The following is a 24,602-nucleotide window of genomic DNA, read 5'->3' on the forward strand; positions in this document are numbered from 1 at the left end:
AACAACAGACCCTCCTCAAGATTCAAGTGAATCAAGTAAGGTCTGAGGAGAATGTGGCAGATTTGTTCACCAAATCTAGGGCTGGGATCGGTTCTGTTTTTCAATTTTTTTGCAGGAACCGGAACCGGAACCGATGATGTTTTTTCGGTTCGGTGTTGCTACGTTTTTTTGCCGGAACCGACTTGGAACGGTTCGGTTACGGCTTGTAACCGGTTCCTGTACACACAGCAAAACAGCAACAAACCTATCCAGTTTCTCAGCTTCCCAGCCACATTATGTTCTGCAATTTTCTCAGTTTCTCCATTAAAGAACACAGCAGAACTGGAGGAGGAGGAGAAGAAGAATATGGCTGCCATTTTAGATTCTTTCAAGTTCCAACAACAATCTGCAGATTAACAATCCAACACGACATTATGTCATTATCCAAAGTCAAAACACATGAAGATGGCAAAACACATCAAATTGCACAGTTTAAATGCAAACAACAAATCTAAAAACACAGCAAATTGATAAATCTAGAACACAAATCCATGCAATAGATCTGGAGAAATCTCATACCAGTAGTTATGAAGAAGAAGAAGAAGAAGACAAGATCGATTCAAATTGATGAAATATGCCTCCAGTAGTCTGGTACAACCTCAATAAGACTGAAATAATAGCTATGAAGAAGTGCATAAGAATTAAGAAGGAAGAGGAGGAGGAAAGAAGAAGAATGGTTGCCGCGGGGGAGGTGGGGAGATATGGAACTATGGAAGTATGATTAAAAAGAAACAGAGAATATAGAGAAAGAGAAAGAGACAGAACAGAGAAAGAGAAAGAAGAACAGAGAAAGAGAAAGAATAAAGAAAGAGAAAAGGAGACAATAAAGAAAGAGAAAGGAAATAAAAAAAGAGAAAAGGAGAGAATAAACAATAAAGAAAGAGAAAGGGAGGTGGTGGACAACCGAGAGACAGAGAGAAATGGGAATGGGAGGGTGAGGTTTGTATTTTATTAGAAAAAAAGACAGAATAGGGGTTTGGGTAGTGGAAACTGACTTTATGGGGAAGGAGTAAGACTGACAGCACGTGTAGGTTGAGTGTATGACTATGGGTATCGGTTCCAGACACTCTTCTAGAATTAAGAACCGAAACCGAACTGAAAACTCACAAAACGGTTCGGTTCTGAAAATAAACTGATTTTGACAGCCAAGAACCGCACCGAACCGCACCGAATCGGCAATTTCGGTTCGGTTTTTTCGATTTTCGGTCTAAAAATCCCAGCCCTAACCAAATCACTGCCTAAGGCCACATTTGAGAAACATTTGAGCATAGGAATGCGAAGACTTTCCAAGCTCACTTGATTAATGTAAAGATCAGGGGGAGGTGTAGACGTCAGGGGAAGTCTAACACATACATGTCATTCTCAAATGTAGAAGGTGCGTTGTGCTCTTTTCCTTTGACCAAGTTTTATTTTTGTCCCACAGGGTTTTTGTTGTTACTTGGCAAGGTTTTTAGTGAGGCAACAACTCATGCACCATTTCGTCTTTGACTTGGCACAAGGGGGAGTGTTAAAGGAAAAGCACATTATGTGCCTTCGTCAAAGAAACAGACGAAGAGGGAATCAAGCAATTACAAATCATAGCTCAATCAGCATTTAGTATAATCAATGTAATTGATATTTCCGTTGTAATCCTATCCCTATATAAAGGGGTTATGAATGAAATGAGTAGATAATTCCAATCCATTTTTACTTTTACAAACACCACATTTTGGGTATTGATCATCTTTTTAATTAGTCAGCCTGCACGTAACTATTTGACAATCCCAATATGGTTTTGTTTCTAACCATGCAACATAACATTTCTATCCGTACCAAGACAGACATTCAACCATAGTGTAGGTAACAAATTCCTCATTCTCTGAGTAATCTCCCAGCTTTGGTTTTGTCTCCATCACCCTTTATACTTATAGTCCCACAAACCCATTTGCCCCGAAGTCGTTATCTTTCTGTCAAAAACAACATTGGGTATACCCATCACTCTTCTCTGACTTAATTTTGCAATGGAAACATCTGGGTATGGCCGTGATGGAGTTTTCAGGTCACTCAGACCACCTCTGGTACTACCCAGAGACCCAAATCTCAGCATGATCTCTTTCCTCTTCAAAAACTCTTCTTCTTATCCACACAAACCTGCCCTCATTGATGCCGAGTCCTCTGAAACCCTGTCCTTCTCCCAGCTCAAGTCAACGGTCATCAAGGTTGCCCATGGATTAATCCATCTGGGTATTAAGAAACACGACGTGGTTCTGATTTTCGCTCCCAATTCAATCCAGTTTCCTATTTTTTTCCTTGGAATTATTGCAGTTGGTGCCATTGCAACAACTTCAAATCCTCTCTACACTGTTTCAGAGCTTTCCAAGCAAGTCAAGGATTCCAATCCAAAACTGGTTATAACTGTGCCTGAATTGTGGGAAAAGGTGAAGGGTTTAAATCTTCCAGTAGTGATTCTAGGACCGAAAGGTTCATCTTCCCAAATTGAATCCAGCTCAAGAATTGTGGGTTTTCATGATATGGTTCAGTTATCTGGGCCTGTCTCGGATTTCCCTAGTGTAAATGTTAAGCAGACTGATACTGCTGCGCTGTTGTACTCTTCAGGTACAACAGGCCTCAGCAAAGGTGTGATTCTGACTCATGGGAATTTCATTGCTTCCTCTCTGATGAACACACAAGATCAAGAAGTGGCTGGAGAGATGCACCATGTGTTTCTCTGTGTGTTGCCAATGTTCCATTTGTTTGGATTGGCCGTCATCACTTACGCACAGCTGCGAAAGGGAAATACTGTGATTTCGATGTCCAGATTCAATCTGGAGAAGATTTTGATGACTGTTGAGAAGTACAAGGTCACCCATTTGTGGGTTGTGCCACCTATTATACTTGCTCTGTCAAAGGACAGTGTGGTTAAGAAGTACAATCTTTCATCTTTGAAGCATATTGGGTCTGGTGCAGCTCCTCTGGGGAAAGAGTTGATGGAGGAGTGTGCAAAAATTATTCCTCAAGGTGTAGTTATTCAGGTACTTAATCAAGCTTATCCTAATTTATAGTGTGATTGACACTTGTGGCTTTGGATTAGTTTTTTCTTGAATAAGATTTTCAATTGAAAATGTTCAGTTTATGTGAAGTATTGAAATTGGGTAGTGGAAAGAGTAGCCATAATCTAGTGTTGCAAACGCTAGGAGTGTGAAGAGGTTTTGGAAGTCGGTTTGTTTTGCATGTTTAAGGTGACCTCAGTTTAGTAGCTTTGGAGTTTAAAACTTCTCCATTGGTTAGATGTTTGCTTGTTTTGCAGGGTTATGGTATGACAGAAACCTGTGGACTTATTTCAATTGAGAATTCACTAGTAGGACCTCGACATAGTGGTTCAGCTGGCACTCTTGTTTCTGGAGTTGAATCTCAAATAGTCAGTGTAGATACATTGAAGCCTCTCCCTCCAAAGCAGTTGGGGGAGATATGGGTTAGGGGGCCTAGTATGATGATGGGTAAGTGCAATTTCAATTTGGTTGTTGTTAATCTTAGAGAAAAGAAAGAACAATTATTCTGCATTTAGGAGAAGTTAGCTTACTCATGATTGTCCTGCATTTGAACTGGCAGTTCATTCCATTTACATTGCAATCCATATTCTATTAGAGAATGCATTTTATTATTTTATTTTTCTGGTAGCTAGTTTGCGTATGGAACAATAACAATGAAACATGAGGTACCTTGGACCGCGTTTGATGAAAATTTTTGCAGTAGAAATTTTGATTGATATTTTGTAGGTTTCATGTCTAATTGTCTGCACAGATTTATGACAAGGGAATGTTTTTCTGCTTGGGACGGGTGTACTCAACACCTATGGGCTAATTGTAGAAAACTCAGTAGGTTGGGTGAGTTTGTCAAATCTGATTGAGTGATTGCCAATTTTGGCAGAGGCTGCACTGTGTCAAACTATGAACTTGTAGTGATGCTTTGTTCATCCCAAAGGAGAATATTTCTTTGTTCATTACCATGTAGATCGCACTCCCTTCCCTCACAATGTTTACTCTTTCCCGACTGAAGATTTTATGTGGAATGTTTTCAGAGAAATTTAAGTTGGTCTGCCACTAAATGAATAATATGCATTTTACTACAATAACATAAGCATGGAAGACTTTATATGACATGGGAATCTAATTGCGCCTCCACTTTCCTATTTTTAGCATGGATTAAGAACACTTTAAGCAGTAGCCTGGAGACATGTCAATATGATGCACACTTTAACTGAGGTACTAGTTTAACAGACAAAAGTACTCTCTTTTTCCAATGAGAATTCTCAGTTACGGATGCCTTCGTTCAATAAAATTATTCAAATCTAATGAGGTTGGAAACCTTTGCACTAGATTTGTCCATCAGGTCTATTTGGCTTAAACTTTGTATGGAAGTTAATTGGTAGAACTTTTCATTGAGTTATATTTAAAGCTTTTATATGATAACATTTACTCTATATTCCTGCATATGATAACATCATGATTACATTACTCATTTTCAGGTTATTTTAACAACCCACAGGCCACCCAGCTAACTTTAGATAAAAATGGTTGGGTACATACGGGAGATCTTGGATACTTTGATGAAAGTGGCCAACTTTTTGTGGTTGACCGAATTAAAGAACTCATTAAGTATAAAGGTTTTCAGGTAACTTCTGTTTTTGAAGGAATCAATACATGAAATGTCTACTGGCGATTTTGGTTCTAACTAGTTCTATTGGGTAAAAGTAGTCGAACAGAGTAAAGGCAAAAAGAAAGTTTGAGAATTTCTAAATGTTATCTCTATCTTCTCCAAAGATGGAGTATATATATAAAGTATGCAGAACCCTAATAGGAAAGTGACTACCTAATTACATCGTAATATACTTCTCCTTAACTACATAATATTTTAAATAATTATACTATCCTAATTACATAACAATTGCTACAATCATGGGATACGATGCAGGAGTGACTCACACCAACATTCCCCCTCAAATTGGAGCATACAGATCACGTATGCCCAACTTGTCAAGTGAGTCATAAAAGGCTTTACTCGAGAGAGCCTTTGTAAGAATATCTGCTAACTGTTCTTCAGTAGGAACGAAGGGAAACAAATTGATCTGTCCATCCAGCTTCTCTTTAATGAAGTGTCGATCTACCTCCACATTCTTTGTGCGATCATGCTGAAGAGGATTGTGAGCAATTTCAATTGCAGCCTTATTATCACAAAAAAGCGTCATAGCCTTTTTCTATTTGAACCCCAAATCTCTCAACAAATTTCTCAACCACAACATCTCACAAAGTTCTTGGGCCATTCCTCTATACTCTGCTTCTGCACTAGAATGAGCGACCGCATTCTGTTTCTTGCTCTTTCAAGTAACCAAGTTACCACCCACAAATGTGAAGTAGCCCGAAGTAGACCTGCGATCTGTAATATTACCTGCCTGATCTGCATCTGTGTATCCGGAAACATCCAAGTGACTATGCTTTGAAAAGAGTAATCCCTTACCTGGAGCAGACTTCAAATACCGCAAAATACGAAATACAGCACTCATATGAGCCTCACTAGGATTATGCATAAACTTCACCACACTAACTGCATAAGGTAAATCAGGTCTAATGTGGGATAAATAAATCAACCAGCCAACTAACCTCTGGTATCTGGCTTTATTCGTAGGTGCTTGGTCTAAATACTCTACTAATCGATGGTTTTGCTCAATAGGAGTATCAACAGGTTGACAGTCAAGCATACTTGTTTCTGCCAGCAAGTCGAGAACATACTTCCTCTGACTCAACACAATACAATCATTCCCACGAGCAACTTCAATTCCCAAGAAATATTTCAAAGTACCCAAATCTTTCGTTGACAGGACCCGCCTCGGATTTCACCCTGAAATCCAAAGTGACCCTGCGGGGCCCACCTTAGAAGAAATTCTACAAAAAATTTGGCGGAACTTCCCCTAAAATGGGCAACCCAAACCTGTAGAAAACATTTACACTCCTCAAACAATTCATCCTTATGCTCCTGGAGCCACCCTGCTCCCTAAATCAACATCAGTCTCCAATTCACAAAACACACATCTCAACTCGAAAAGCATAAATCTCATAGGAAATCAGAGCAATTCTAACAGAAAGGTATAAGAGGAAAACCTAATTCAACGACAGATGCGGAAGCCATGCTGTTGACTATGCCTCAACTCCGTGTACGCCCGACCTCAACCAATTCGCCTGCAAACTGGGCATTTGAAACCGAAGGGCCCAGGGGAAAGTACATAAAATACGTTAGCGTGAGTGGACAAAAATAAACAATTTTTAAACCAAGTGGATTTTATACTTTCCCACATTTATTTCCTTAAAAACCCTCGATGCATGTAATGATTTAGAAAACAAATCACGAGAAGCTTCGCTCAAGAAAAACCGACTAGACCGAGAGGAAAGATCGAAACTCAGATACTCAACAGGATAAGACCTGCCCCGCAGGTTACACGGAAATCAGACTAGGCCCCGCTAGTCGAGAAATGATAGGATATGGGGAAGAGATATCACCATGCGGGCAATGGAGCCTCCAGGCTCTACCTACCCTCAACTGCCACTCACACATAGATTGTGCGAGGAGGAGAACTAATAACCTCAACTTCCACTCACACATAGATTGTGCGAGGAGGAGACCAAATAACCTCGACTGCCACCCACGTGAGGAGGAGAATAAATCACCTCTACTGCCACTCACCAACACAAAGTAGGTGAGGAGGAGAACAAGCTACCTCAACTGCCACTCACAAACACAAAGTCAGTGAGGAGGAGACCTAACAACATAACCCGCGTATGGTGAGGAAACATCATCGAAAACCAGTAAATCCATGTAGCTTCCCCACATTTCTCACGAGATAGAAACCATGTATTCAACGACGTGACCCCGCACGCCAAGATTACTCTCAATCTCAAAATGGATAAGTGAGAAATGGAAATAAATCGACGGCGTGTCCCACACGCCCAGATATTCTCAAATCCGTAACCAAAACCGGAAATTAGTATAGGTAAATCCCATTTCCAAAAATCTCTCAAAATCTCCAAAAAGCCAACCAAATCCAAAATCCTTAATTAGGCATTCCCGATGCCAAAATTGAAAGTCAATAAACAATTGAGAATATCCAACTCCATTGAAACTCATCTTAAAATCTTCCAGGAGCTTAACTCGGTGATTAGGGATATGCTTAATTCCAGAAATTTACCTCGGAAATAAGGAATTCATCAAATAATATAATAAAACAAAACCAACCATTGAAGCTCATTATTGAAAGCAAATCCATGATATAATTCGAAATCAATTTCCGAAAATTAATTCATTTCCTCAAAAAGTAATATGAACAATCACTAGAGCATTATTTAAGAAAATAAATGCATGCATCGCTATTTAAAACAAAAGTCCACTCATAGTACTATTCCGACGATCACGCATTCGTGTTCCGTCATCGAGCAATAGCTCGGTACGTCGTCCTGTACACAATTATATTCTGTGAATAATTCTTCAATAATTTAATACAATTCCTAAAACCAATTCCTCATAATTTCACCTCCCAATTCTCCTCGGATTTAGCCCAAATTATACTACTAATACCAATTCGTTAATTTAAAGGTTCCAAGGCAGAACCGTGAGATATCCGACGGTCGGATTCTCGTAATTCGATAATCGAAACCCTAAACTTCAGAAATTCATAATTAATTCCAAGTTTCTCCAAAAATCACCAAACTTCACATACAAGCTCTACACTATTTATAGGATTTAATGGGCTAAAAACCGGAATTAAAACACTGTCCTACACGCCTCCACGCGCCACCCACAGTGGCGGCGCGTGGGGCTCACGCGCTGGCTGCCACCACCTCCGATGGCCACCAGAATTCAACAGTAGCTGCAAAACCACAGACCCAACAACATTCTCAACTACAACTTCTCTCAATTTTACCTTTAAACGTCCGGATTAATCCCGTGAAGAAAACCCAGAAATGGTTTTCAGATGCCCTCTTCTATTCGACCTCTACACCGGAAATTGCAGCAAGAGGGGTTGGGGAAAACGTTCACCAGCTCGAGGAGTCCCTGCTGTCCACCTTTGGCGGTCGGAGGTGGTCGGAAACGATGGAATCGCCTGAAGGATCGAAATTGGACCCGGAAGGAACTTCACGTCGATTTGAGCTTTTTCGGCCAAATCGTTGCAAATCAAGGGCACCAGCGTGAAGGTGGGAAGGAGGCGAGTTTGTGGTGGCTTGGAACACGCCGGGGGACGGCCGGACGGCGTCGAATTGCAGCGAGGAAGCTGCTGCCCGAAGAGGAAGGGGGAGAGCGCGGGGAAGAGAGAGAGCTGGGGTGAGTTTCCGGAAATGGAAACCTACCTCGGTAATTTTTCCATATATATATAATTTTTACCATGAACAGTAACTTTCACATTTTCGCGTATAACTTTCGCATGCGAACTCCGATTTTTACGAACCACATATGCACGCGCTCGGTTTAACGTTCTCTACAACTTTCATGAAGAACATTTTCTCAAATTTTGACCCGAACAAAAAGTCATATTTTAGGGCCACTAAAAGTATCGAAACGACGGTAAAAGTGAAAGTAGTTGTCGTTTACCGTCCAAATGACTAGTAAACGGGTAAGTGAAGATACGGGATGTTACATTCGTCTTAAATTAAGAAAATAATTGACCTTGTAACATCTGAATCTCCTCAAAGTCATCACCTGTCACAACCATGTAGTCAACATAAATAATCAAGGCAGTCACTTTACCACATCGATGCTTAAGAAATAAGGTGTGGTCTGAATTACTCTGCCGGTACCCAATTTTCTTCATGAACTTGGTGAACCTACCAAACCAAGCTCTGGGAGACTGCTTCAAACCATAAAGAGACTTTTTCAATTTGCACACCACCTGCTTTCTAGTAGAAGTACCATATCTAGGAGACAAATCCATATAAACCTCTTCATGTAGATCACCATGCAAGAATGCATTCTTAACATCAAACTGTTACAAATGCCAATCAAGATTAGCAGCTAACGAAAGAAGTACCCGAATTGTGTTAATTTTGGCCACTGTAGCAAATGTCTCATCATAATCCACTCCATACTTCTGCGTATAGCCTTTAGCCACTAATCTTGCCTTATATCTGTCCACTGAACCATCAGGATTGTGTTTCACAGTGTACACCCACCAACAATCAACTGTCTTATTCCCAGGTGGCAATGATACTAACTCCCACGTACAATTCTTCTCAAGAGCATCCATCTCGACTGTCATTGCCTACATCCACTTCTCGTCCCTCATTGCATCCTGCACTTTACTAGGAAGTGATACAGAAGATAATTGATTCACAAAGGCTATATATGATTTAGACAACCTATGGGTAGACATATAATTAGCTACAGGATACCTAGCCTTAGCATTCAAAATTGGTTAATATTTCTTTAGGGTCTAACCACGAGTGGAGCGTTCCAGTAAGACTCATGTTTGAACCTATATAGAATCGACTAAAGGAACAATACTAATAGACAAAGGTGGGTTAGGGGATTAAGGTAAACTACTACGTACCTCAGGTGAAGACTGAGCAGGGGAGACCACTGATAGAGAGAGAGAGAGAGAGATATACTGAACGGTTAGGAGCTTCTTCTTGAAGGGTAGACAATTATGCAATTGTCTTTTCTGTTTCGGAATTCACAATGCTCTGTTCGACAGTTGCATGGCGAAGGGTAGACGATTCAGCAATTGCCTTTTCTGTTTCGGAACTCGCAATGGTCTGTTCAGCAGTTTCATGGCGATGGGTAGACGATTCAGCAGTTGCCTATTCTGTTTCGGAACTAGCAATGCTCTATTCGGTAATTGCCTTTTCTGTTTCTGCAGGAGTATCGTTGGTTTCCGGGCCACTGGACATTTCCTCTTCACTAAATGATCGATCGTTTGAGATAAAGCGATCGATCGTTGGTCCTGTTTGATATTGTCCTTCATAAAAAGCACCCTGCTCCCCCTGACTATGAGTCGTAGAAGGTGGAAAATAACATGTATCCTCACTGAATGTCAAATCCATGGTGACATAAAATCATTGAGAGGGAGGATGATAACACTTGTATCCTTTCTGATGAGTTCCATACCCGACAAAGACACACTTGAGAGCCCTTGCGTCTAACTTGGAACGTTGGTTCTTATAAAGATGGACATAGACTACACAACCAAAGACACAAGTAGGAAGGGTATTAAGAGATGGGATAGAGACATAACTAGACAATACCTCAAATGGAATACGACCTTAAAGAGAGGAAGATGGGAGACAATTAATAAGATGGGAGGCACACAACACTGCCTCTCCCTAAAGATATTTAGGCATATTGGCACTAAGGAGAAGGGTGCGACCCATGTCTAACAAATGACGATTCTTCCGTTCAGAGACCCTATTCTGTTCTGGTGTTTGTGGGCAAGTGGTTTGGTGAACAATTCCATGAGATTAGAAGTAATCATGAAATCAATGATTACGAGCATCATATTGGGTACGGAAAAGATTATGAAAAGCTGTAAAAGCAGAGAAGACTGCATCTTTTGACTTAAGTAAAACAACCCAAGTCAATCTTGTGAAATCATCAATGAATAAAACAAAATAGTGCATTCCAGAAAGTGTTGAATGTTTGGAAAGTCCACATAAATCTGAATGAATTAATTCAAAAGGCATTGTGCTAGAATGAAAGCTGGAAGGATAGCTAGACCTATGGCTCTTAGCTAAAGCACAAGTCTCACAATGTAAGCTAGACTCCTTTATTCCCAAAAACAGAGAGGGCATGGACTTCTTCATACCTCCAAAGGATGGATGGTCTAAACGGCGATGCCACAACCACAACTCATTCAACCGATCAGAACTCAATGTCAGGGCAACACGGTTTTGCAGACTTGGCGGTGCTTGTGTATGTCCTGCATACATGCAATCCAAGTGAAACAGTCTCTCCCTTAGGTGTCCCTTGCCAATTATCACTCGAGTGCACAGATCCTGAAAGATGACATACATAGGATAAAAGATTACAAAACATTTGTTTTGTGTATTCAACTGAGACACAGATAAGAGATGATGAGACAGAGATGGTATAAAGAGAACATTATGAAGAGTAATGGAAGGTGTAACCTAGACAGACCCAATTCCTAAGACCAGGAAAAACTCGCCATTGGCATTAGAGACATGTGTTATGGATGGGGATGACAACTTAACAAAGAAAGACTTATCATAGGTCATATGATCACACGTACCAGAATCAATATCCATGTATTACTACCAGTAAAGCCAGAAACACGTAAAGCAACACCAATTTTACCTCGTTTTTCCTGAGTTAAGGAAACATTACCCTTGGTGAGATCTTCACCCTCCACACTATAGAAGTCTGATTCTTGCACCGACACCAATTGAATTGCAGCCTTGCCCTTCTGACCGTTGTTACCACCTTTCCACCCATAATTATTGGAGTTGCGTCTCATAAGCTGGGGACAATGACTCTTATAGTGACCATGATTTTTACAATAGTTGCAAATTACCTGATTGTTGAATTGTGCTGCTCCTTCCATTTTTCCTTCTTCAACCAGCAAATTTTGACAAAAACAAGGGGAGAAGAGGCTGACGGCAAGGTATGGGAATTTTAGGGTTTTAAGGCGAAAGGAATAGAGAACAAAGACAAAGGACAAACTCTCAAGGAGTACCAAAGACAAATTTGCAGCGGAAACAAATGAGACAGAGTCCAAAGGATCTCTACTCTGATACCAAGTCAAACAGAACAAAGGCAAAGAGAAAGTGACTACCTTCTCTATCTTCTTCAAAGACGGAGTATATATAAAAAGTATGCAGAACCCTAATAGGAAAGTGACTACCTAATTACATCATAATATACTCCCCCTTAACTACATAATATTCTAAATAATTATACAATCCTAGTTACATAACAATTTCTACAATCATGGGATACGATGCAGGAGTGACTCACGCGAACAAAAGTTTCTGTATGAAAAACTAATTATAATAATAATAATGAAAACGGCGTGGGTTGATTTTGATTTCTATGTAGGAGCAATATCTCCTGTCAGTTGGCTAATCATATGATTACCATGGTCTCAATATAAAATAAATTGTCACTGTTGCAACATCTCCTGTCATTTGGTTAATCATATGATTACCATGTTCTTAATTTGAAAAGACTTTGTCTCGTTGTTTTCCTCACTCACATCGTAGACATCGGACAATTCCTTTGATTTGCCTGTTACCTTTTATTTACTGTTCTTGTTTTATGCATGCTTTGTACATCCACTATACTATTCAATCATGTTTTCTTTGCTTTTGTGGTCCTCTGCTAGGTAGCACCAGCTGAACTTGAAGGCCTGCTAGTTTCTCACCCTGAAATATTGGACGCCGTTGTCATCCCGTAAGTTGTATGCACACAAGATTCATAACCTGTACTAATTACAGGACTTGAATAATTGGAATATTTGCACCATACAGATTTCCTGATGCTGAAGCTGGTGAGGTCCCTGTTGCATATGTTGTGCGCTCGCTAAACAGTTCACTGACCGAAGAAGATATCAAGAGTTTTATAGCGAGTCAGGTAAGGAGGCAACTTCAAGGAAGAATCAACAGCTAACTATCTAAATTGGTTTCCTTGATCCTATAATTGTCTTCTTGCATTATGATCCACTTGCTTCTTGAAACAGGTTGCATCTTTCAAAAGACTGCGACGAGTGACATTCATAAACACTGTCCCTAAGTCGGCATCAGGAAAAATCCTCAGAAAAGAGCTCATCGAGAAAGTACGATCCAAAATATAATTATATATTCCTCATTCTTATGTTTGTTAATTAGATGAAGACCAAGTCTACAGAGCACCCACAACATCGAACATACTACACTTGCTTTAAAGTTGCAGGTGGTTCTTATACTCATTATCGAAGAAGCTCAGCTCACAATAATTGTAGCTCATAATTCAAAAAGCAATATGGGATGATCCTGTCTTGATTGTTATACTTGGGTCTAAAGAAACCGGGACACAAACTGCCCCAAATGAATGTATCTAAGTGCATCCTTGCTGTTAGAGACATTTTATACTCTAATCTTGAAGTCTTTGTTCCACTCTTAGACTCATCTCGCTTAGCTTTTCTCGAAACTCATGTCACACCTGAACAAAAGTCTATAAAGGTGAGGTTACGCTTAGCAGGGACTAGCCTCTTTAAGTCATTATTACCTAGATGTCACAATCGAGTTATCAAAAAATTCTTAAAAAAATAAATAATAGAAACGATGCATGTCAAATGAGCTTCACTTAATTACCCGTCAGTCCATATATAAAAAACAAAAGAGCATACACGTCCTATACCGTGTATTTTACCAACCGGGGGTGACTCTAGATATTTCGAATTTATGATCAAACACCCAATAACAATTAAATCCACATTCCCTTTTTGTTAGTCATCTTGCTTAACCTCGATTTCCAAAATCGAACAGCTCTATTAGCCCACCTGAAATTTGGCCAGACGAGTCAAGCTCAACCACACAAAAACATTCATTTTTCGTAATTCAATTCGATATTCCACATATCCTTCCAAACTTCTTTTACAATCTATATGCACATTTCCCAATGCATATGTATCATGAATGACATCATAATCATTATAACACATATTTTTACATAAAGTGATAACATTCAATATTTAATCAACTAATGTCAAACAATTCACTGGTTTCAACTCTATTTATAAATTTAACAGAAAAGGTTCCCCGAGAGATCCTACCTAGAATCTAAGCTTCAAATCCAACACTGCTCAAAGTTAGTAACACTGCGACTCACATTCTGAATCCTTACCCTTCTCGACAATACAAATTGTCCCAAAATATCGATCGTAAACCGAGCCTCATAAAATGAGCCTTCTAGAAATAACCATTGGATCTAACTCAAACCTCTATAGATAGAAAGAAGACATCAAGACGAATCCGTAGAATTTCGCGGATCCTAAATCGGAGTTACGAATCAAAAGTTATGATCCGTCGAAGTTTTAGAGAGAAAGAGCTAGACAAAGAAAGCCTCTCACAAATTGGTATTGAATATATGGCTGTTAAGTTCCTATTTATAGGGAGAGAAGACCAATGATAACTTCCCATGTGTCAACAACAAAAACTTCCAACAAAGTGCTTGAAACACTTGTCAACTATAAAACAAAGTTTATGTCCATTTTTGACAAGTGGCAGAGGACTACTCTTTTAGGATAACAGCAACAAGGGTACTACTCCGTGGTCATCAAGTAAATATTTCAACCAATCATGAGGCGCCATGTCACTAATAAATTCAATTTCCACCCAAACTTAAAAAAAAATCATTAAAAATAGCTCGCCGAAAAATACTGTAAACTTGTGGCGACTGGCGACCTCTAGCTTTCATTTCCAAGCTCAAAAATAAAATTTGAACAATTTCAAAATTCAGAATCTCACATGGACATATTTTGAAACACTTAAAAATGATTCAGTTTTGAATTTTATCTCTACCTACACTAGTATACTTCATAATAACTAAAATACTTGTGATCAAATAAGTTTTTATGTTGTCCTATGATACTAGATTATAAGTCTTGAAAAGTTCTGTTAGCACTAAGAATGTAACATAGTTTAGTCTGCTGACAATGTAATTAAGAGATCTCCTTTCCCTTATAATTCTATAATGCAGCTGTAAAGAGAAACATGTATCTCATAATCATAATGATCATCTAATATATATATATATTTTTTAGTTTTGATTTCTATAATCTTGAAGATGTCGTTAGAAAACACAAATGTCCGGTCACTTCATAGTCATAATGCCCCTAATGTCTCATACTCTAAAGACAACAAATAATTCAAAGTATTGAAACTACATGTATTAAGTATTTTTTTATTCATTTGTTTATTATTAACATACTTGAAATTAGATTTAATTTTATGGTCATTTTCGTATGAAGATGAAGGGAAGAGTCATTTTTCACTTGAGTTCTAATGATTATATGCAGAATGTAAAGTTCTAATAACATTGTCACGTAGGTTACCAAAATATTATTTGGAAAGTGAATTTGGAAGATGTTGTTGGTATACTTATTAATTAGATCACAACCATGCTCCATTCAGATTATGCCTATCATTAACAGACCTTCAATGCTTGACTATGTCATGCCGCGATGTTCAAGCACAATTTATTAAACAAATTAAACACACACAAATATTTCAGGCTCGATGGTTCAGACATCAACACTAAATACTTCGAAATCGGGTTGTGATAGTTTGGTATCAGAGCATAAGGTCACATACTTGATGATAATCAGTACTACTCGAGTGATGGCCCGTCTGCAACTGTTCCCCATCTGATACTCTTCTGTACTGGTATAATTATTGGGTAATGTCGTAGTTTTAGGTGTTGGTCAGGACTTAAGTCTTTAATTAGAATTTTAGGTTTGCCCTATAGGTATTGTGGTAGAGCTTTGTGTAACTTCTTTGAGTTGTAGTCTTTTGAGGAATGAGAACATCTGGATTGAACTCTGGTTGAGTTGTCGACGATTATTTCATGAAAACTGTATCCTCTTCTGTAGTAGTAGTTGTTTTGGTTGTTGGGGTTAGTGTTGGAGACATCATTGAGTTTGAAAGTGTGTGCAAATTTGTGTATGATATTCCTTACTTCCAAGTGTAGAAGGTCAAGTTTTAGTAAGGGAAAGTATAGAGTATCGTATCCAAGGGATTGGGGGAAACCCCACCCTAGCTAGATCACCGCGAAAATAAATCTAGAAAACACATGCAAAGTCTACCTTTTTACAAGTTCAATAGTTTTGGCCCTTTGGAAGCCTAACTACCAAAAGTGATATTAACAATGAATAGTAGTGAATCGGCTTTTGAGTTAATTTTAACTATATTACAGTTAAAATTAAAGTGCAAATAAAGCAAAATAAAATAACAAAGTGTAAGAGATTTGATCAAATGAGATAAAAGGGGTTGTAAGGCATCACACCTAACCTCCTTTGTGCAAATTCTAAGTAACGAAATTTAACATGCTCAAGCCAAGATGGAATCCCCCTCGGTTCTCTTTATTATCGAGTAACCAAGAAACAATTATACTAAAGAATGTATCAAAGCTACCCCTTGATTATCGGACATAACTCTCCTACAATCCTTTTAGTTTCTACCCATTCCTTGATTATCGGACACAAGTAGACCTATGTAGATGCAAGCTAAGATCCCTTGATTATCGGACACCTAAGCCACATCCACATGATAAGCTCAATTGTAAGGACCCAAGCAACCTTATTTGATTATCACAAGATTACCATTTCTACATTTGCAACATGCTTTAGTTTACTAAGTTTGTCAAGCCTAGCATACTTCCATGAAATTATCAACATTTACCAACCTTAGGTGACGAATCTAAGAAGCATAAATGATGAACAATTAAACTAGCAAAGTAAAAATTCATGGCATGATCCATATTAAATTTAACTACATAGTTTGTACACAAATTCGGCTAGGGCTAAACCCTAGCTAGCCCCAAAATTATTCTACTCACAACTCATAGTTCCATAAATTAAAGCCATAAACTTGTAACACATCAAGTTAAGAGAGAAAATAGTAGATAAAGGAAGGAATACCCACGGGTTTGGTTCCAAAAAGAACCAAACCGTACCTCTAAGAACACTTTCTACCCTCCAAGATGCAAAATAAGGTGAGAAATGTTTTCTAGCATGGTATTTTTGGTTTCTAATGAGAGAAATGATCCAAAAACACCATACAACTCCACAAAGTCTCTTAGAAGTATGATAAGCAAGACTCGAATATGTGAAACTAGAGTTGTGATTGATCATAAGTGTATAGATACTTCGGTTTTGGTAAGGAAAAACCAAGAACCCAAGAAGCTATACACCTATCTCTACACAAAACTAATAAACTATGAACTAAAGCTATGAAACTAAGAGAAATGTGTGAAGAGATGTGTGAGAAAGTGAGAGAAGAACATGAAAAACGTCCACCATGAGGGGAGGGTGTTTTTATAGGCCAAGAGTGATGAATGGAGGGTGGAGATCAAAGGAAATGAAGGGCTAGATGTAAAGAACAAATGTGTAAGCACAAAATGTGGATCTAATCCTTAACTCTACATGAAAATGACCTAGGAAGCCCATAGATATTTTGGTGGAAGAGATAAAGTAACGATAGAAGGGTCATTGAGAGACAAAGGTGTAAGATGTAAGAGGAGGACCACTTGTCATCCTTCAAATTTTAGATTTCAAAATAACCTACACCTAAAGTCTTCCCACCTAAACTCTCTAACCCTAGTCAACAGCTGTTCCATGCCCCCCAAACATGTCCTTGGTTAGAAATGGTTGGAAATTCGGCATTGACCTCCATTGACCCATTTTTTTGTCCTTTTGCGCACTTTCTTCTCCTTTCTTCCTTCAATTGAATCTCCACGGAGACTTCTGAATTGGCCTTCGGTTTCTTCATAAAAAATGTTCCTCCATGAGTGTAGATCATCCTGATAAAATTTCAGAGCTTAATTTACCGTGGTATGGCCGTAAATTCTGCCGCAATCATTACAGCTCCGGTTTAGTAGTTTTCGTCTTTTAGTTAGAAACTTGCACCGATCTTTTGAAGGCCTTCCACTCCGAACTAGCTCTTACACTCTTCATAAAAAATGATTCTTAGGATGTCTAGAATAGATCTGGAAATTTTCAACTCATTCGGAGTTCATTTGGTAAGTCTGCCGCTCCTCCTTCCTTGCCTAGCTCTGTTTCTCCTAGCCGGAGTAGGAAAATGTCCTAAGACTGACTTTTTAGTGCATTTCCAAGCTTCTCCATCATTTCCTATCATGATAAGGAAAACATAATAAATAAATATACATAAACACAAAGGCTAAGCAAAAGTGCAAGATTAGGGGAATAATTACTAGGTAATTATGGACCTAACAGTTAGGATGTTTGACCTATGCTTGTATTTAATGTTGGTACAAGTATTCGAACAATTGTGATTGTGCTTCTTGTGTGTTGGATCGACATATGTTTTGGTTGGAAAGTACAGTTATTAGTTACCTTGTTGGGGTGGAGCATTTTATTTCTGCACATTTATTCTGTGTTTGGAGTGGCTTCGCTGTCTCTAGCTACATCTTTTTATGTGGCTTAGCATCATGGTATGTTGTTGAAAATTATGTGTTTAGTGATGCCTTTGATTTTAGTTATGGTGAAGGTTTCTGAAATTTTTATTGCGGTTATGCAATGCTTGTGGTGACTTATGTGTAGGTTAGAGAGTCTGAATCTTACTTTGATTTTGGTTATGAGACGATAGAAAATTTGTTCAGTGGTGATGCATGCATGTGTTATTATTGTAGTAGAGACTTTGTATAGTTTTGGTTTGTGAAAAGATTTCCTTGTGATATTGGAATGGTTGAGTTGAAATGAAGGTGTCATTTTCAATTCCTGAAATTCTAGTGTTGCATTATCGGTGTAGTGAGGCAGATACTATTTTGAGGACAGGATTATGAACTCATGTGTAGTTTGTGTGTAGTGCTGTAGTTTGCAGAGTTGTTGTTGTGTTGGGTACAGGGATGAAAGTCATGAGAATTACTCTAAATGGAGTGCAGCATTTTATCTACAGATTGTTGGACGGACCAAACGAGTGAATCTGGTGGTAGAGGTTATGTGGAGAGCATGTGTTTTTAACTTTATAGTCCTCACTTGTGGCAAGTATGTATTGACATTGTGGATTCTGGATGTCATCTAGGGATGGCAATGGGGATTACAATACCATCCCCATCCCCGAGGTAATTCTCCACCCCCATCCCTGCCCCAATCCCCAATAAAACTATATTGGGGATTCCCCGTCCCCATCCTCACTGGGGACGAAGCCTCCAAACCCGCCCCAAATCCCCAATAACAATTTAAAAAATAGAATAAATTTTTTTCTCATATTGTCTTTTTTAAAATCAAAATCTACAATAAGTTGAATTGAAACATGATTAAATTCATAAATCATAATTCAGTGAGTGCAAAAGTCAAACACTATTAAAGTAAAAGTGTAGCCATTAAAGTAAAGTAGTAAATATATATATTTGTAATTTATATTATAAAAATAAATAAATATATATATATATATATATAAATATAGGGGCCGTGACCACTTACCCAATTTCAGCATGAACATTGCCCACTTACTCCACCAAGATTTTTTTACTCTCATTTACCCAATTTAACATTTATTGACAATTTTATCCTCATTTTAATTAATAAATTACTCTCTCTCTCTCTCTCTCTCTCTCTCTCTCTCTCTCTCTCTCTCTCTCTCTCTCTCTCTCTCTCTCTCTCTCTCTCTCTCTCTCTCTCTCTCTCTCTCTCTCTCTCATTCGCCTCCTCACCCAGACCATTGTCATCGATCTGGCAACAGGGGCGACTTCTCGGCCATCACCACCGGCTCATACCCACCATGGCCATGCTCGCCGGCAACGTGAGATCGATGTGCGTGAGCCTCAGATCTCAGCACAGCCATTTCTCAACACACAGGTAGGGAAATCATACTTGTCACGGGGGGCTCGATCTTCCTCGCTCCAGAGATGCAGAAGGTTTTGATCAGAGAATTGGTGCAGAGGATGAGAGTGCGGTCGACGAACTCGGCGAAGCAGTGGCTTGTGAAGGGAAGAGGTTCGGATTCGTTGACCAGGAAGAGGTGGTAGGAGAGGTCGAGGAGGGGGAGACGGGACCAGCGAGATGGCCATTGGCGGTAGGGATGGCAAAAATCCCCAGCGGGGCGGAGCTCCATTGGATACCCGCCCCAAATGGGGGGAGAATTCGGGGACAAATGGGGAATGGGGATGGGGATCCCCAATCCCCACTATCTAAGATCGGGGATGGGGCGGGGATGGTATTATGATCTCCATCCCCAAACCCGCCCCAATGATATATACATATATTTAATTTATATATATATATATATATATATATATTTTTATAATATAAATCACAAATATATACATTTACTACTTTACTTTAATGGTGTTTGACTTTTGCACTCACCAAATTATGATTTATGAATTTAATCATGTTTTAATTTTACTTATTGTAGATTTTGATTTTAAAAAATGCAATATGAGAAAAAAAAATATTCTATTTTTTAAATTCTTATTGGGGATTTGGGGCGGGTTTGGAGACTTCGCCCCCAATGGGGATGGGGACGGGGAATCCCCAATATATTTTTATTGGGGATTGGGGCGGGGATGGGGGTGAAGAATTACCCCGGGGATGGGGATGGTATTCTGATCCCCATCCCCAACCCGCCCCATTGCCATCCCTAATTGGCGGGACACGAGATTGTGGATGGCCTTTAAGGGTCGAAATCAAGGTGATGATTTGGATAAGGATTTCGTTGGGGAGATCGTTGAGGGTTCGATTAGGGTTTGGATTTGGGCTTCAATTTCAGCCCGGTGAATGGAAGGAAATTTTGCTGATTGTTATCATATTGGTTGGGGGTTGAAAAAACGAGCCTCCATGAATTGATGGATGACGACCAATCCTGCACCGGCCTCACACTCCGGTGGGTGCCCAGAGCAATTTATGGGTGCCCATATCACTTTTTTTTTTTGTATACTGTGAGCTCCGAGAATGGGGAAGGAAAAAAAAAGTGAACGTGTACAATTGAACATATAAATTGATCAATTGTGTATTTAGTGTATTCATTTTGGTTCACTTGAGGATGTTAATGCTTGGATCCGTTGGGGATCTAATTAACGTAAAGAGAGAGATAGAGATATTGACACAAGATGTATAGTGGTTCACCTCCCGCCTTAGCGGGAGACTACGTCCACTTGAATGTTTAACTAATGTGTCGAGCCTTGCGGCCTAACAAGATTACAAGAGATGTAATCGGATTGGATTGAATTGGGAGGAGGCATTCCTTTTATAGGTGAAGGAATGCTTCTCCTTTACATTGTTTTCGATGTGGGACAAGCAAACAACTATTCTAGTATAGAAATGCATATTGTGGAGGCAACTTGGCAAGGCCGGAAAGGTGGCTTCCCGGCGGCGGATTTGCGACTTCCGGATACCATAGCGTAGCTTGAATATAGGGCTACAAGATGCAAGTAGCGGTTGGGCCTCACCATGGCTTGTGGGTGTCCCAAAGAGGGTGTTAATTATGCTTGGTGAGATAGCAAACTAGTCATGCTAGTAGGTATCTACAAGTCCCCGAAGTCCCCAAGTAAGATGAGCTTCTTGGTTGGGGAGTTATACACATGATGTCACCAAGCATAAGTAACCGGGCGGTACGGAGCCCCTACAAGTCCCCGAACTCCGTAAGAAAGAAGGGACTCATTAACCTGCACAACAAAGGCAAAAAACAGGCATACGTAGAATGCTCGTTGCATTGGGCAACAAATGTGAGTTGCATTGATATGCGTTGGCATATATGAGCGTAATAGTGCGCATATGGTCGTGTGAGCAAATGAATTGCATATGATAAATGCGTGACGCGCACAAGGAGACGAACGAGGTCAAGTTTGACGGGGTTATGCTCGCGAGATGCAAGTTGTATGAGCGCCGCGGAGGTATGCATTTGTAACTCATGAACGATGATCGTGCGTACGGTTTGTGTTTGTTTGGTTGTCTCTCGTATTAATGGAACGCGAAAAGAATTTGATTTGTCGCAATCGGTAAACGACAAATGGTAGAAAAATTCAATGTTCCATTAATGTGTAGTGTGTCGAGTAGACATGAGCGTAAAGCTCGAGGATTGCCGGGAAGGCATGAGCGGAAAGCTCGTGAGCGGGAAACTCGGGGTTGCTGGGAAGGCATGAGCGGGGAGCTCGTGGGTTGCCGGGAAGGCATGAGTGGGAAGCTCAGGGGTTGCCGGGAAGGCATGAGTGGGAAGCTCAGGGGTTGCCAAGAAGGCATGAGCGGAAGCTCAGGGTGCCGGGAAGGCATGAGCGGGAAGCTCAGGGGTTGCCGGGAAGGCATGAGCGGGAAGCTCAGGGGTTGCCGAGAAGGCATGAGCAGGAAGCTCAAGGGTTGCCGGGAAGGCATGAGCGGAAGCTCAGGGTGCCGGAAAGGCATGAGCGGGAAGCTCGTGGGTTGCCGGGAAGGCATGAGCGGGAAGCTCAAGGGTTGCCGGGAAGGCATGAGCGGAAAGCTCGAGGGTGCCGGGAAGGCATGAGCGGAAAGCTCGAGGGTGCCGCGAAGGCATGAGCGGAAAGCTCGAGGGTGCCGCAAAGGCATGAGCAGAAAGCTCGAGGGTGCCGCGAAGGCATGAGCGGAAAGCTCGAGGGTGCCGCGAAGGCATGAGCAGTAAGCTCGTGAGCGGAAGCTCGTGGTGCCGGGAAGGCATGAGGGCGAAAGTTAACGGGTAGCTCGAGGTGATGCCCTGAGGCATGAGCGTGACCGTTGCTAATTATGCTGGGCTGTATGTACAAGTCCCCGAAGTCCCCAGTCAAGGAGGGTGTTCTTGCGGGTTGATACCAAAGCGTAGCTTTGTGCCGTATATCAAGCATAATTAGTGCGAGTGCGTTGTCCATCTAGAATTGGTTGGAGCGAACGCTTTTGCCCTTTCAGGTGGGCCCCTGCCAGGCCCTGCGAGGAGTCCCCCACTCCTGGCTATAGACCTCCGGATGGTCGGAAAATTGTTTGATGAGGGGAGCTGCGCGGAGCAGAGGGTGTTGGGTAGCGAGCCCAATCTTTGGTACCCAAGCGTCGGGGTTAACTGCCGGATCAATGGCTGCCGTGGGCTGTGTTAACAAGTCCCTTTGCTATTTCTCGGAGGAGAAACTTGACTGCAATGCCGCGTAGCGGTCATTGTCATTATGAGGCGTTGCCTTACCGCTTGGCGGTTGAATGAAAAATGATAAACACATAGAGCAAGTGATAATATTTTGTATGAGCGTCCCATGTTTATTTAATTGAGTTGCAATTAAAATAGAAGCATGGCATATGTGTATAGCATATACTTGTAATGTGGATGCTAATATCATTTGTGCATTTTTGTAGATATGTTTAAGGATCATTGAGACCGATAAGTGAAGCATGGCATATCTAGCATGTGAGACCTAGAAAGTATTGCCAAATCTACGAAATGTTGTAGGCATGCTTAAAAGTTATGGAAGCATGTAAAAATATATCAAAGTGTGATATATTGTAGTCATGCTTAGTAGTAAAAGCATGTAACGGCTCTAATTGCGAGAGCGTAAAAGAATAAGATAGTGACTTATCTTGTGCCGATTTGGAGGCTAGCCGAGTTATCCGAGCTATCCGAGCATGACGCTCGATTGTTCCGGTAAAGTACCTTAGTCGAAAGGTGATGATTTCGCTAATTGGAAATGTGATCGGTGATTATATCTCCTTGAAACAAAATAGGTGATTAGTACATGAGTATGTAAAATCAACACTAGTATTTTGTATATACATTTTGCATATGTACTTTGATAAAATTTTAAGCAAAATGTATAAGCAAAATTGTTCCATTTGTGGGCTTCTACCATGAATTTCGAAGTTTGGAGTGAACAGCTCAATTGTATGGGAGAAATAAGCAAAGCCCATTTGAACGTGTTCATAATATTATAATATTATGAGCATGGTAGCATGTGTCTAGCAATTAAGCTATGGCCGTGTGCAGGCGTATAGAAACATAAGCCAAGTTCAATTATATGTGCCCATGGTACTATAGATATGGTAAAGTAGTTTGTGTGAGCAACGTGTCCAGATGAGAGGTTATGTACTTGTATGTGGCACACAATTATTGTAGTTGTAGTTGACGCGTGCAGCATAGATAAGAGCACAAACGTGTGCACGGTTACAATGGTGCGTCATGTTATAACAAGTATATAAAATCATGGTCTAATTGCAGCACGTAAATAACCAACATAAAGCATATGCCTATTAATGCGTAACAGGTGTGCACAGGAGACAAGCATAATTTATATGTGGCATTGCATTAATGCATAGCAGATCATGCACATATTTGAATTATGATAAACAATGGTTCAGTTCTGTCTCCTGTGGTGTGCAGCATATTTTAGTATATAGAGTGCTAGCTGTGCATAAGGCAAAGTAATGGAAGCAAATTTAGGCTGTTGAGATAGTCATTAATTAAACATGACGTGAAGATGCATGTCAGTTTGACATTTGGGCCCAGCTAAAATAACTACGTGCGTCATGCTAGATGTATATATAGTTATACATGTATAGTTCACATGACTCTCAACCTCTGCCACATGCATAATTGTAAAGTTCCATCCTATAATTATGAATTGGATACTTAGCTCAACACTTTGTGTGTGCATGTGGCCATAGCTGATGGAAGTGGAATATAAACATAAATATATGTGGTGTATGTGTGGACAGGTGTTCCATGCGGCAAAAGTGTATGTGGCCATAAATTGTGAGATAAAGCAGAAGCACGTGGTGCTTTAATTATATATGGAGGAACACTTAGCTTTGCCGTAGAGATGGAATTGCTATTATGGTTGGGTATAGCGAATATAGCCCAGATACCGCTGATCGAATGCTTGAACGCTCGGAGGCCACCGTAATTGATATC

The 24,602-nt window shown here is 40.1% G+C and overlaps 1 protein-coding gene across 1 annotated transcript; it reads left to right on the plus strand.

Moving 5' to 3' along the window:
* The first annotated feature begins 1,879 nt into the window (after positions 1-1,879).
* Positions 1,880-13,125, plus strand: LOC112165545 (4-coumarate--CoA ligase-like 7). The gene is made up of 6 exons (XM_024302093.2): positions 1,880-3,050; positions 3,326-3,515; positions 4,544-4,689; positions 12,395-12,462; positions 12,540-12,642; positions 12,749-13,125. The coding sequence occupies exons 1-6, from the start codon at positions 2,040-2,042 to the stop codon at positions 12,860-12,862; spliced, it is 1,632 nt and encodes a 543-aa protein (XP_024157861.1). The 5' UTR covers positions 1,880-2,039; the 3' UTR covers positions 12,863-13,125.
* The last annotated feature ends 11,477 nt before the right edge of the window (positions 13,126-24,602 follow it).

This window comes from Rosa chinensis, chromosome 5, assembly GCF_002994745.2.
Source record: "Rosa chinensis cultivar Old Blush chromosome 5, RchiOBHm-V2, whole genome shotgun sequence".
NCBI classification, from domain to species: domain Eukaryota; kingdom Viridiplantae; phylum Streptophyta; class Magnoliopsida; order Rosales; family Rosaceae; genus Rosa; species Rosa chinensis.

Excerpts from the sequence above, each read along its gene's own strand:
- LOC112165545 (XM_024302093.2), top strand. The coding sequence starts at position 2,040 with ATGGAAACATCTGGGTATGGCCGTGATGGAGTTTTCAGGTCACTCAGA. Across the intron at positions 3,051-3,325 it reads CTCAAGGTGTAGTTATTCAG|GGTTATGGTATGACAGAAAC; the intron begins GTACTTAATCAA and ends CTTGTTTTGCAG. Across the intron at positions 3,516-4,543 it reads GGGGCCTAGTATGATGATGG|GTTATTTTAACAACCCACAG; the intron begins GTAAGTGCAATT and ends ACTCATTTTCAG.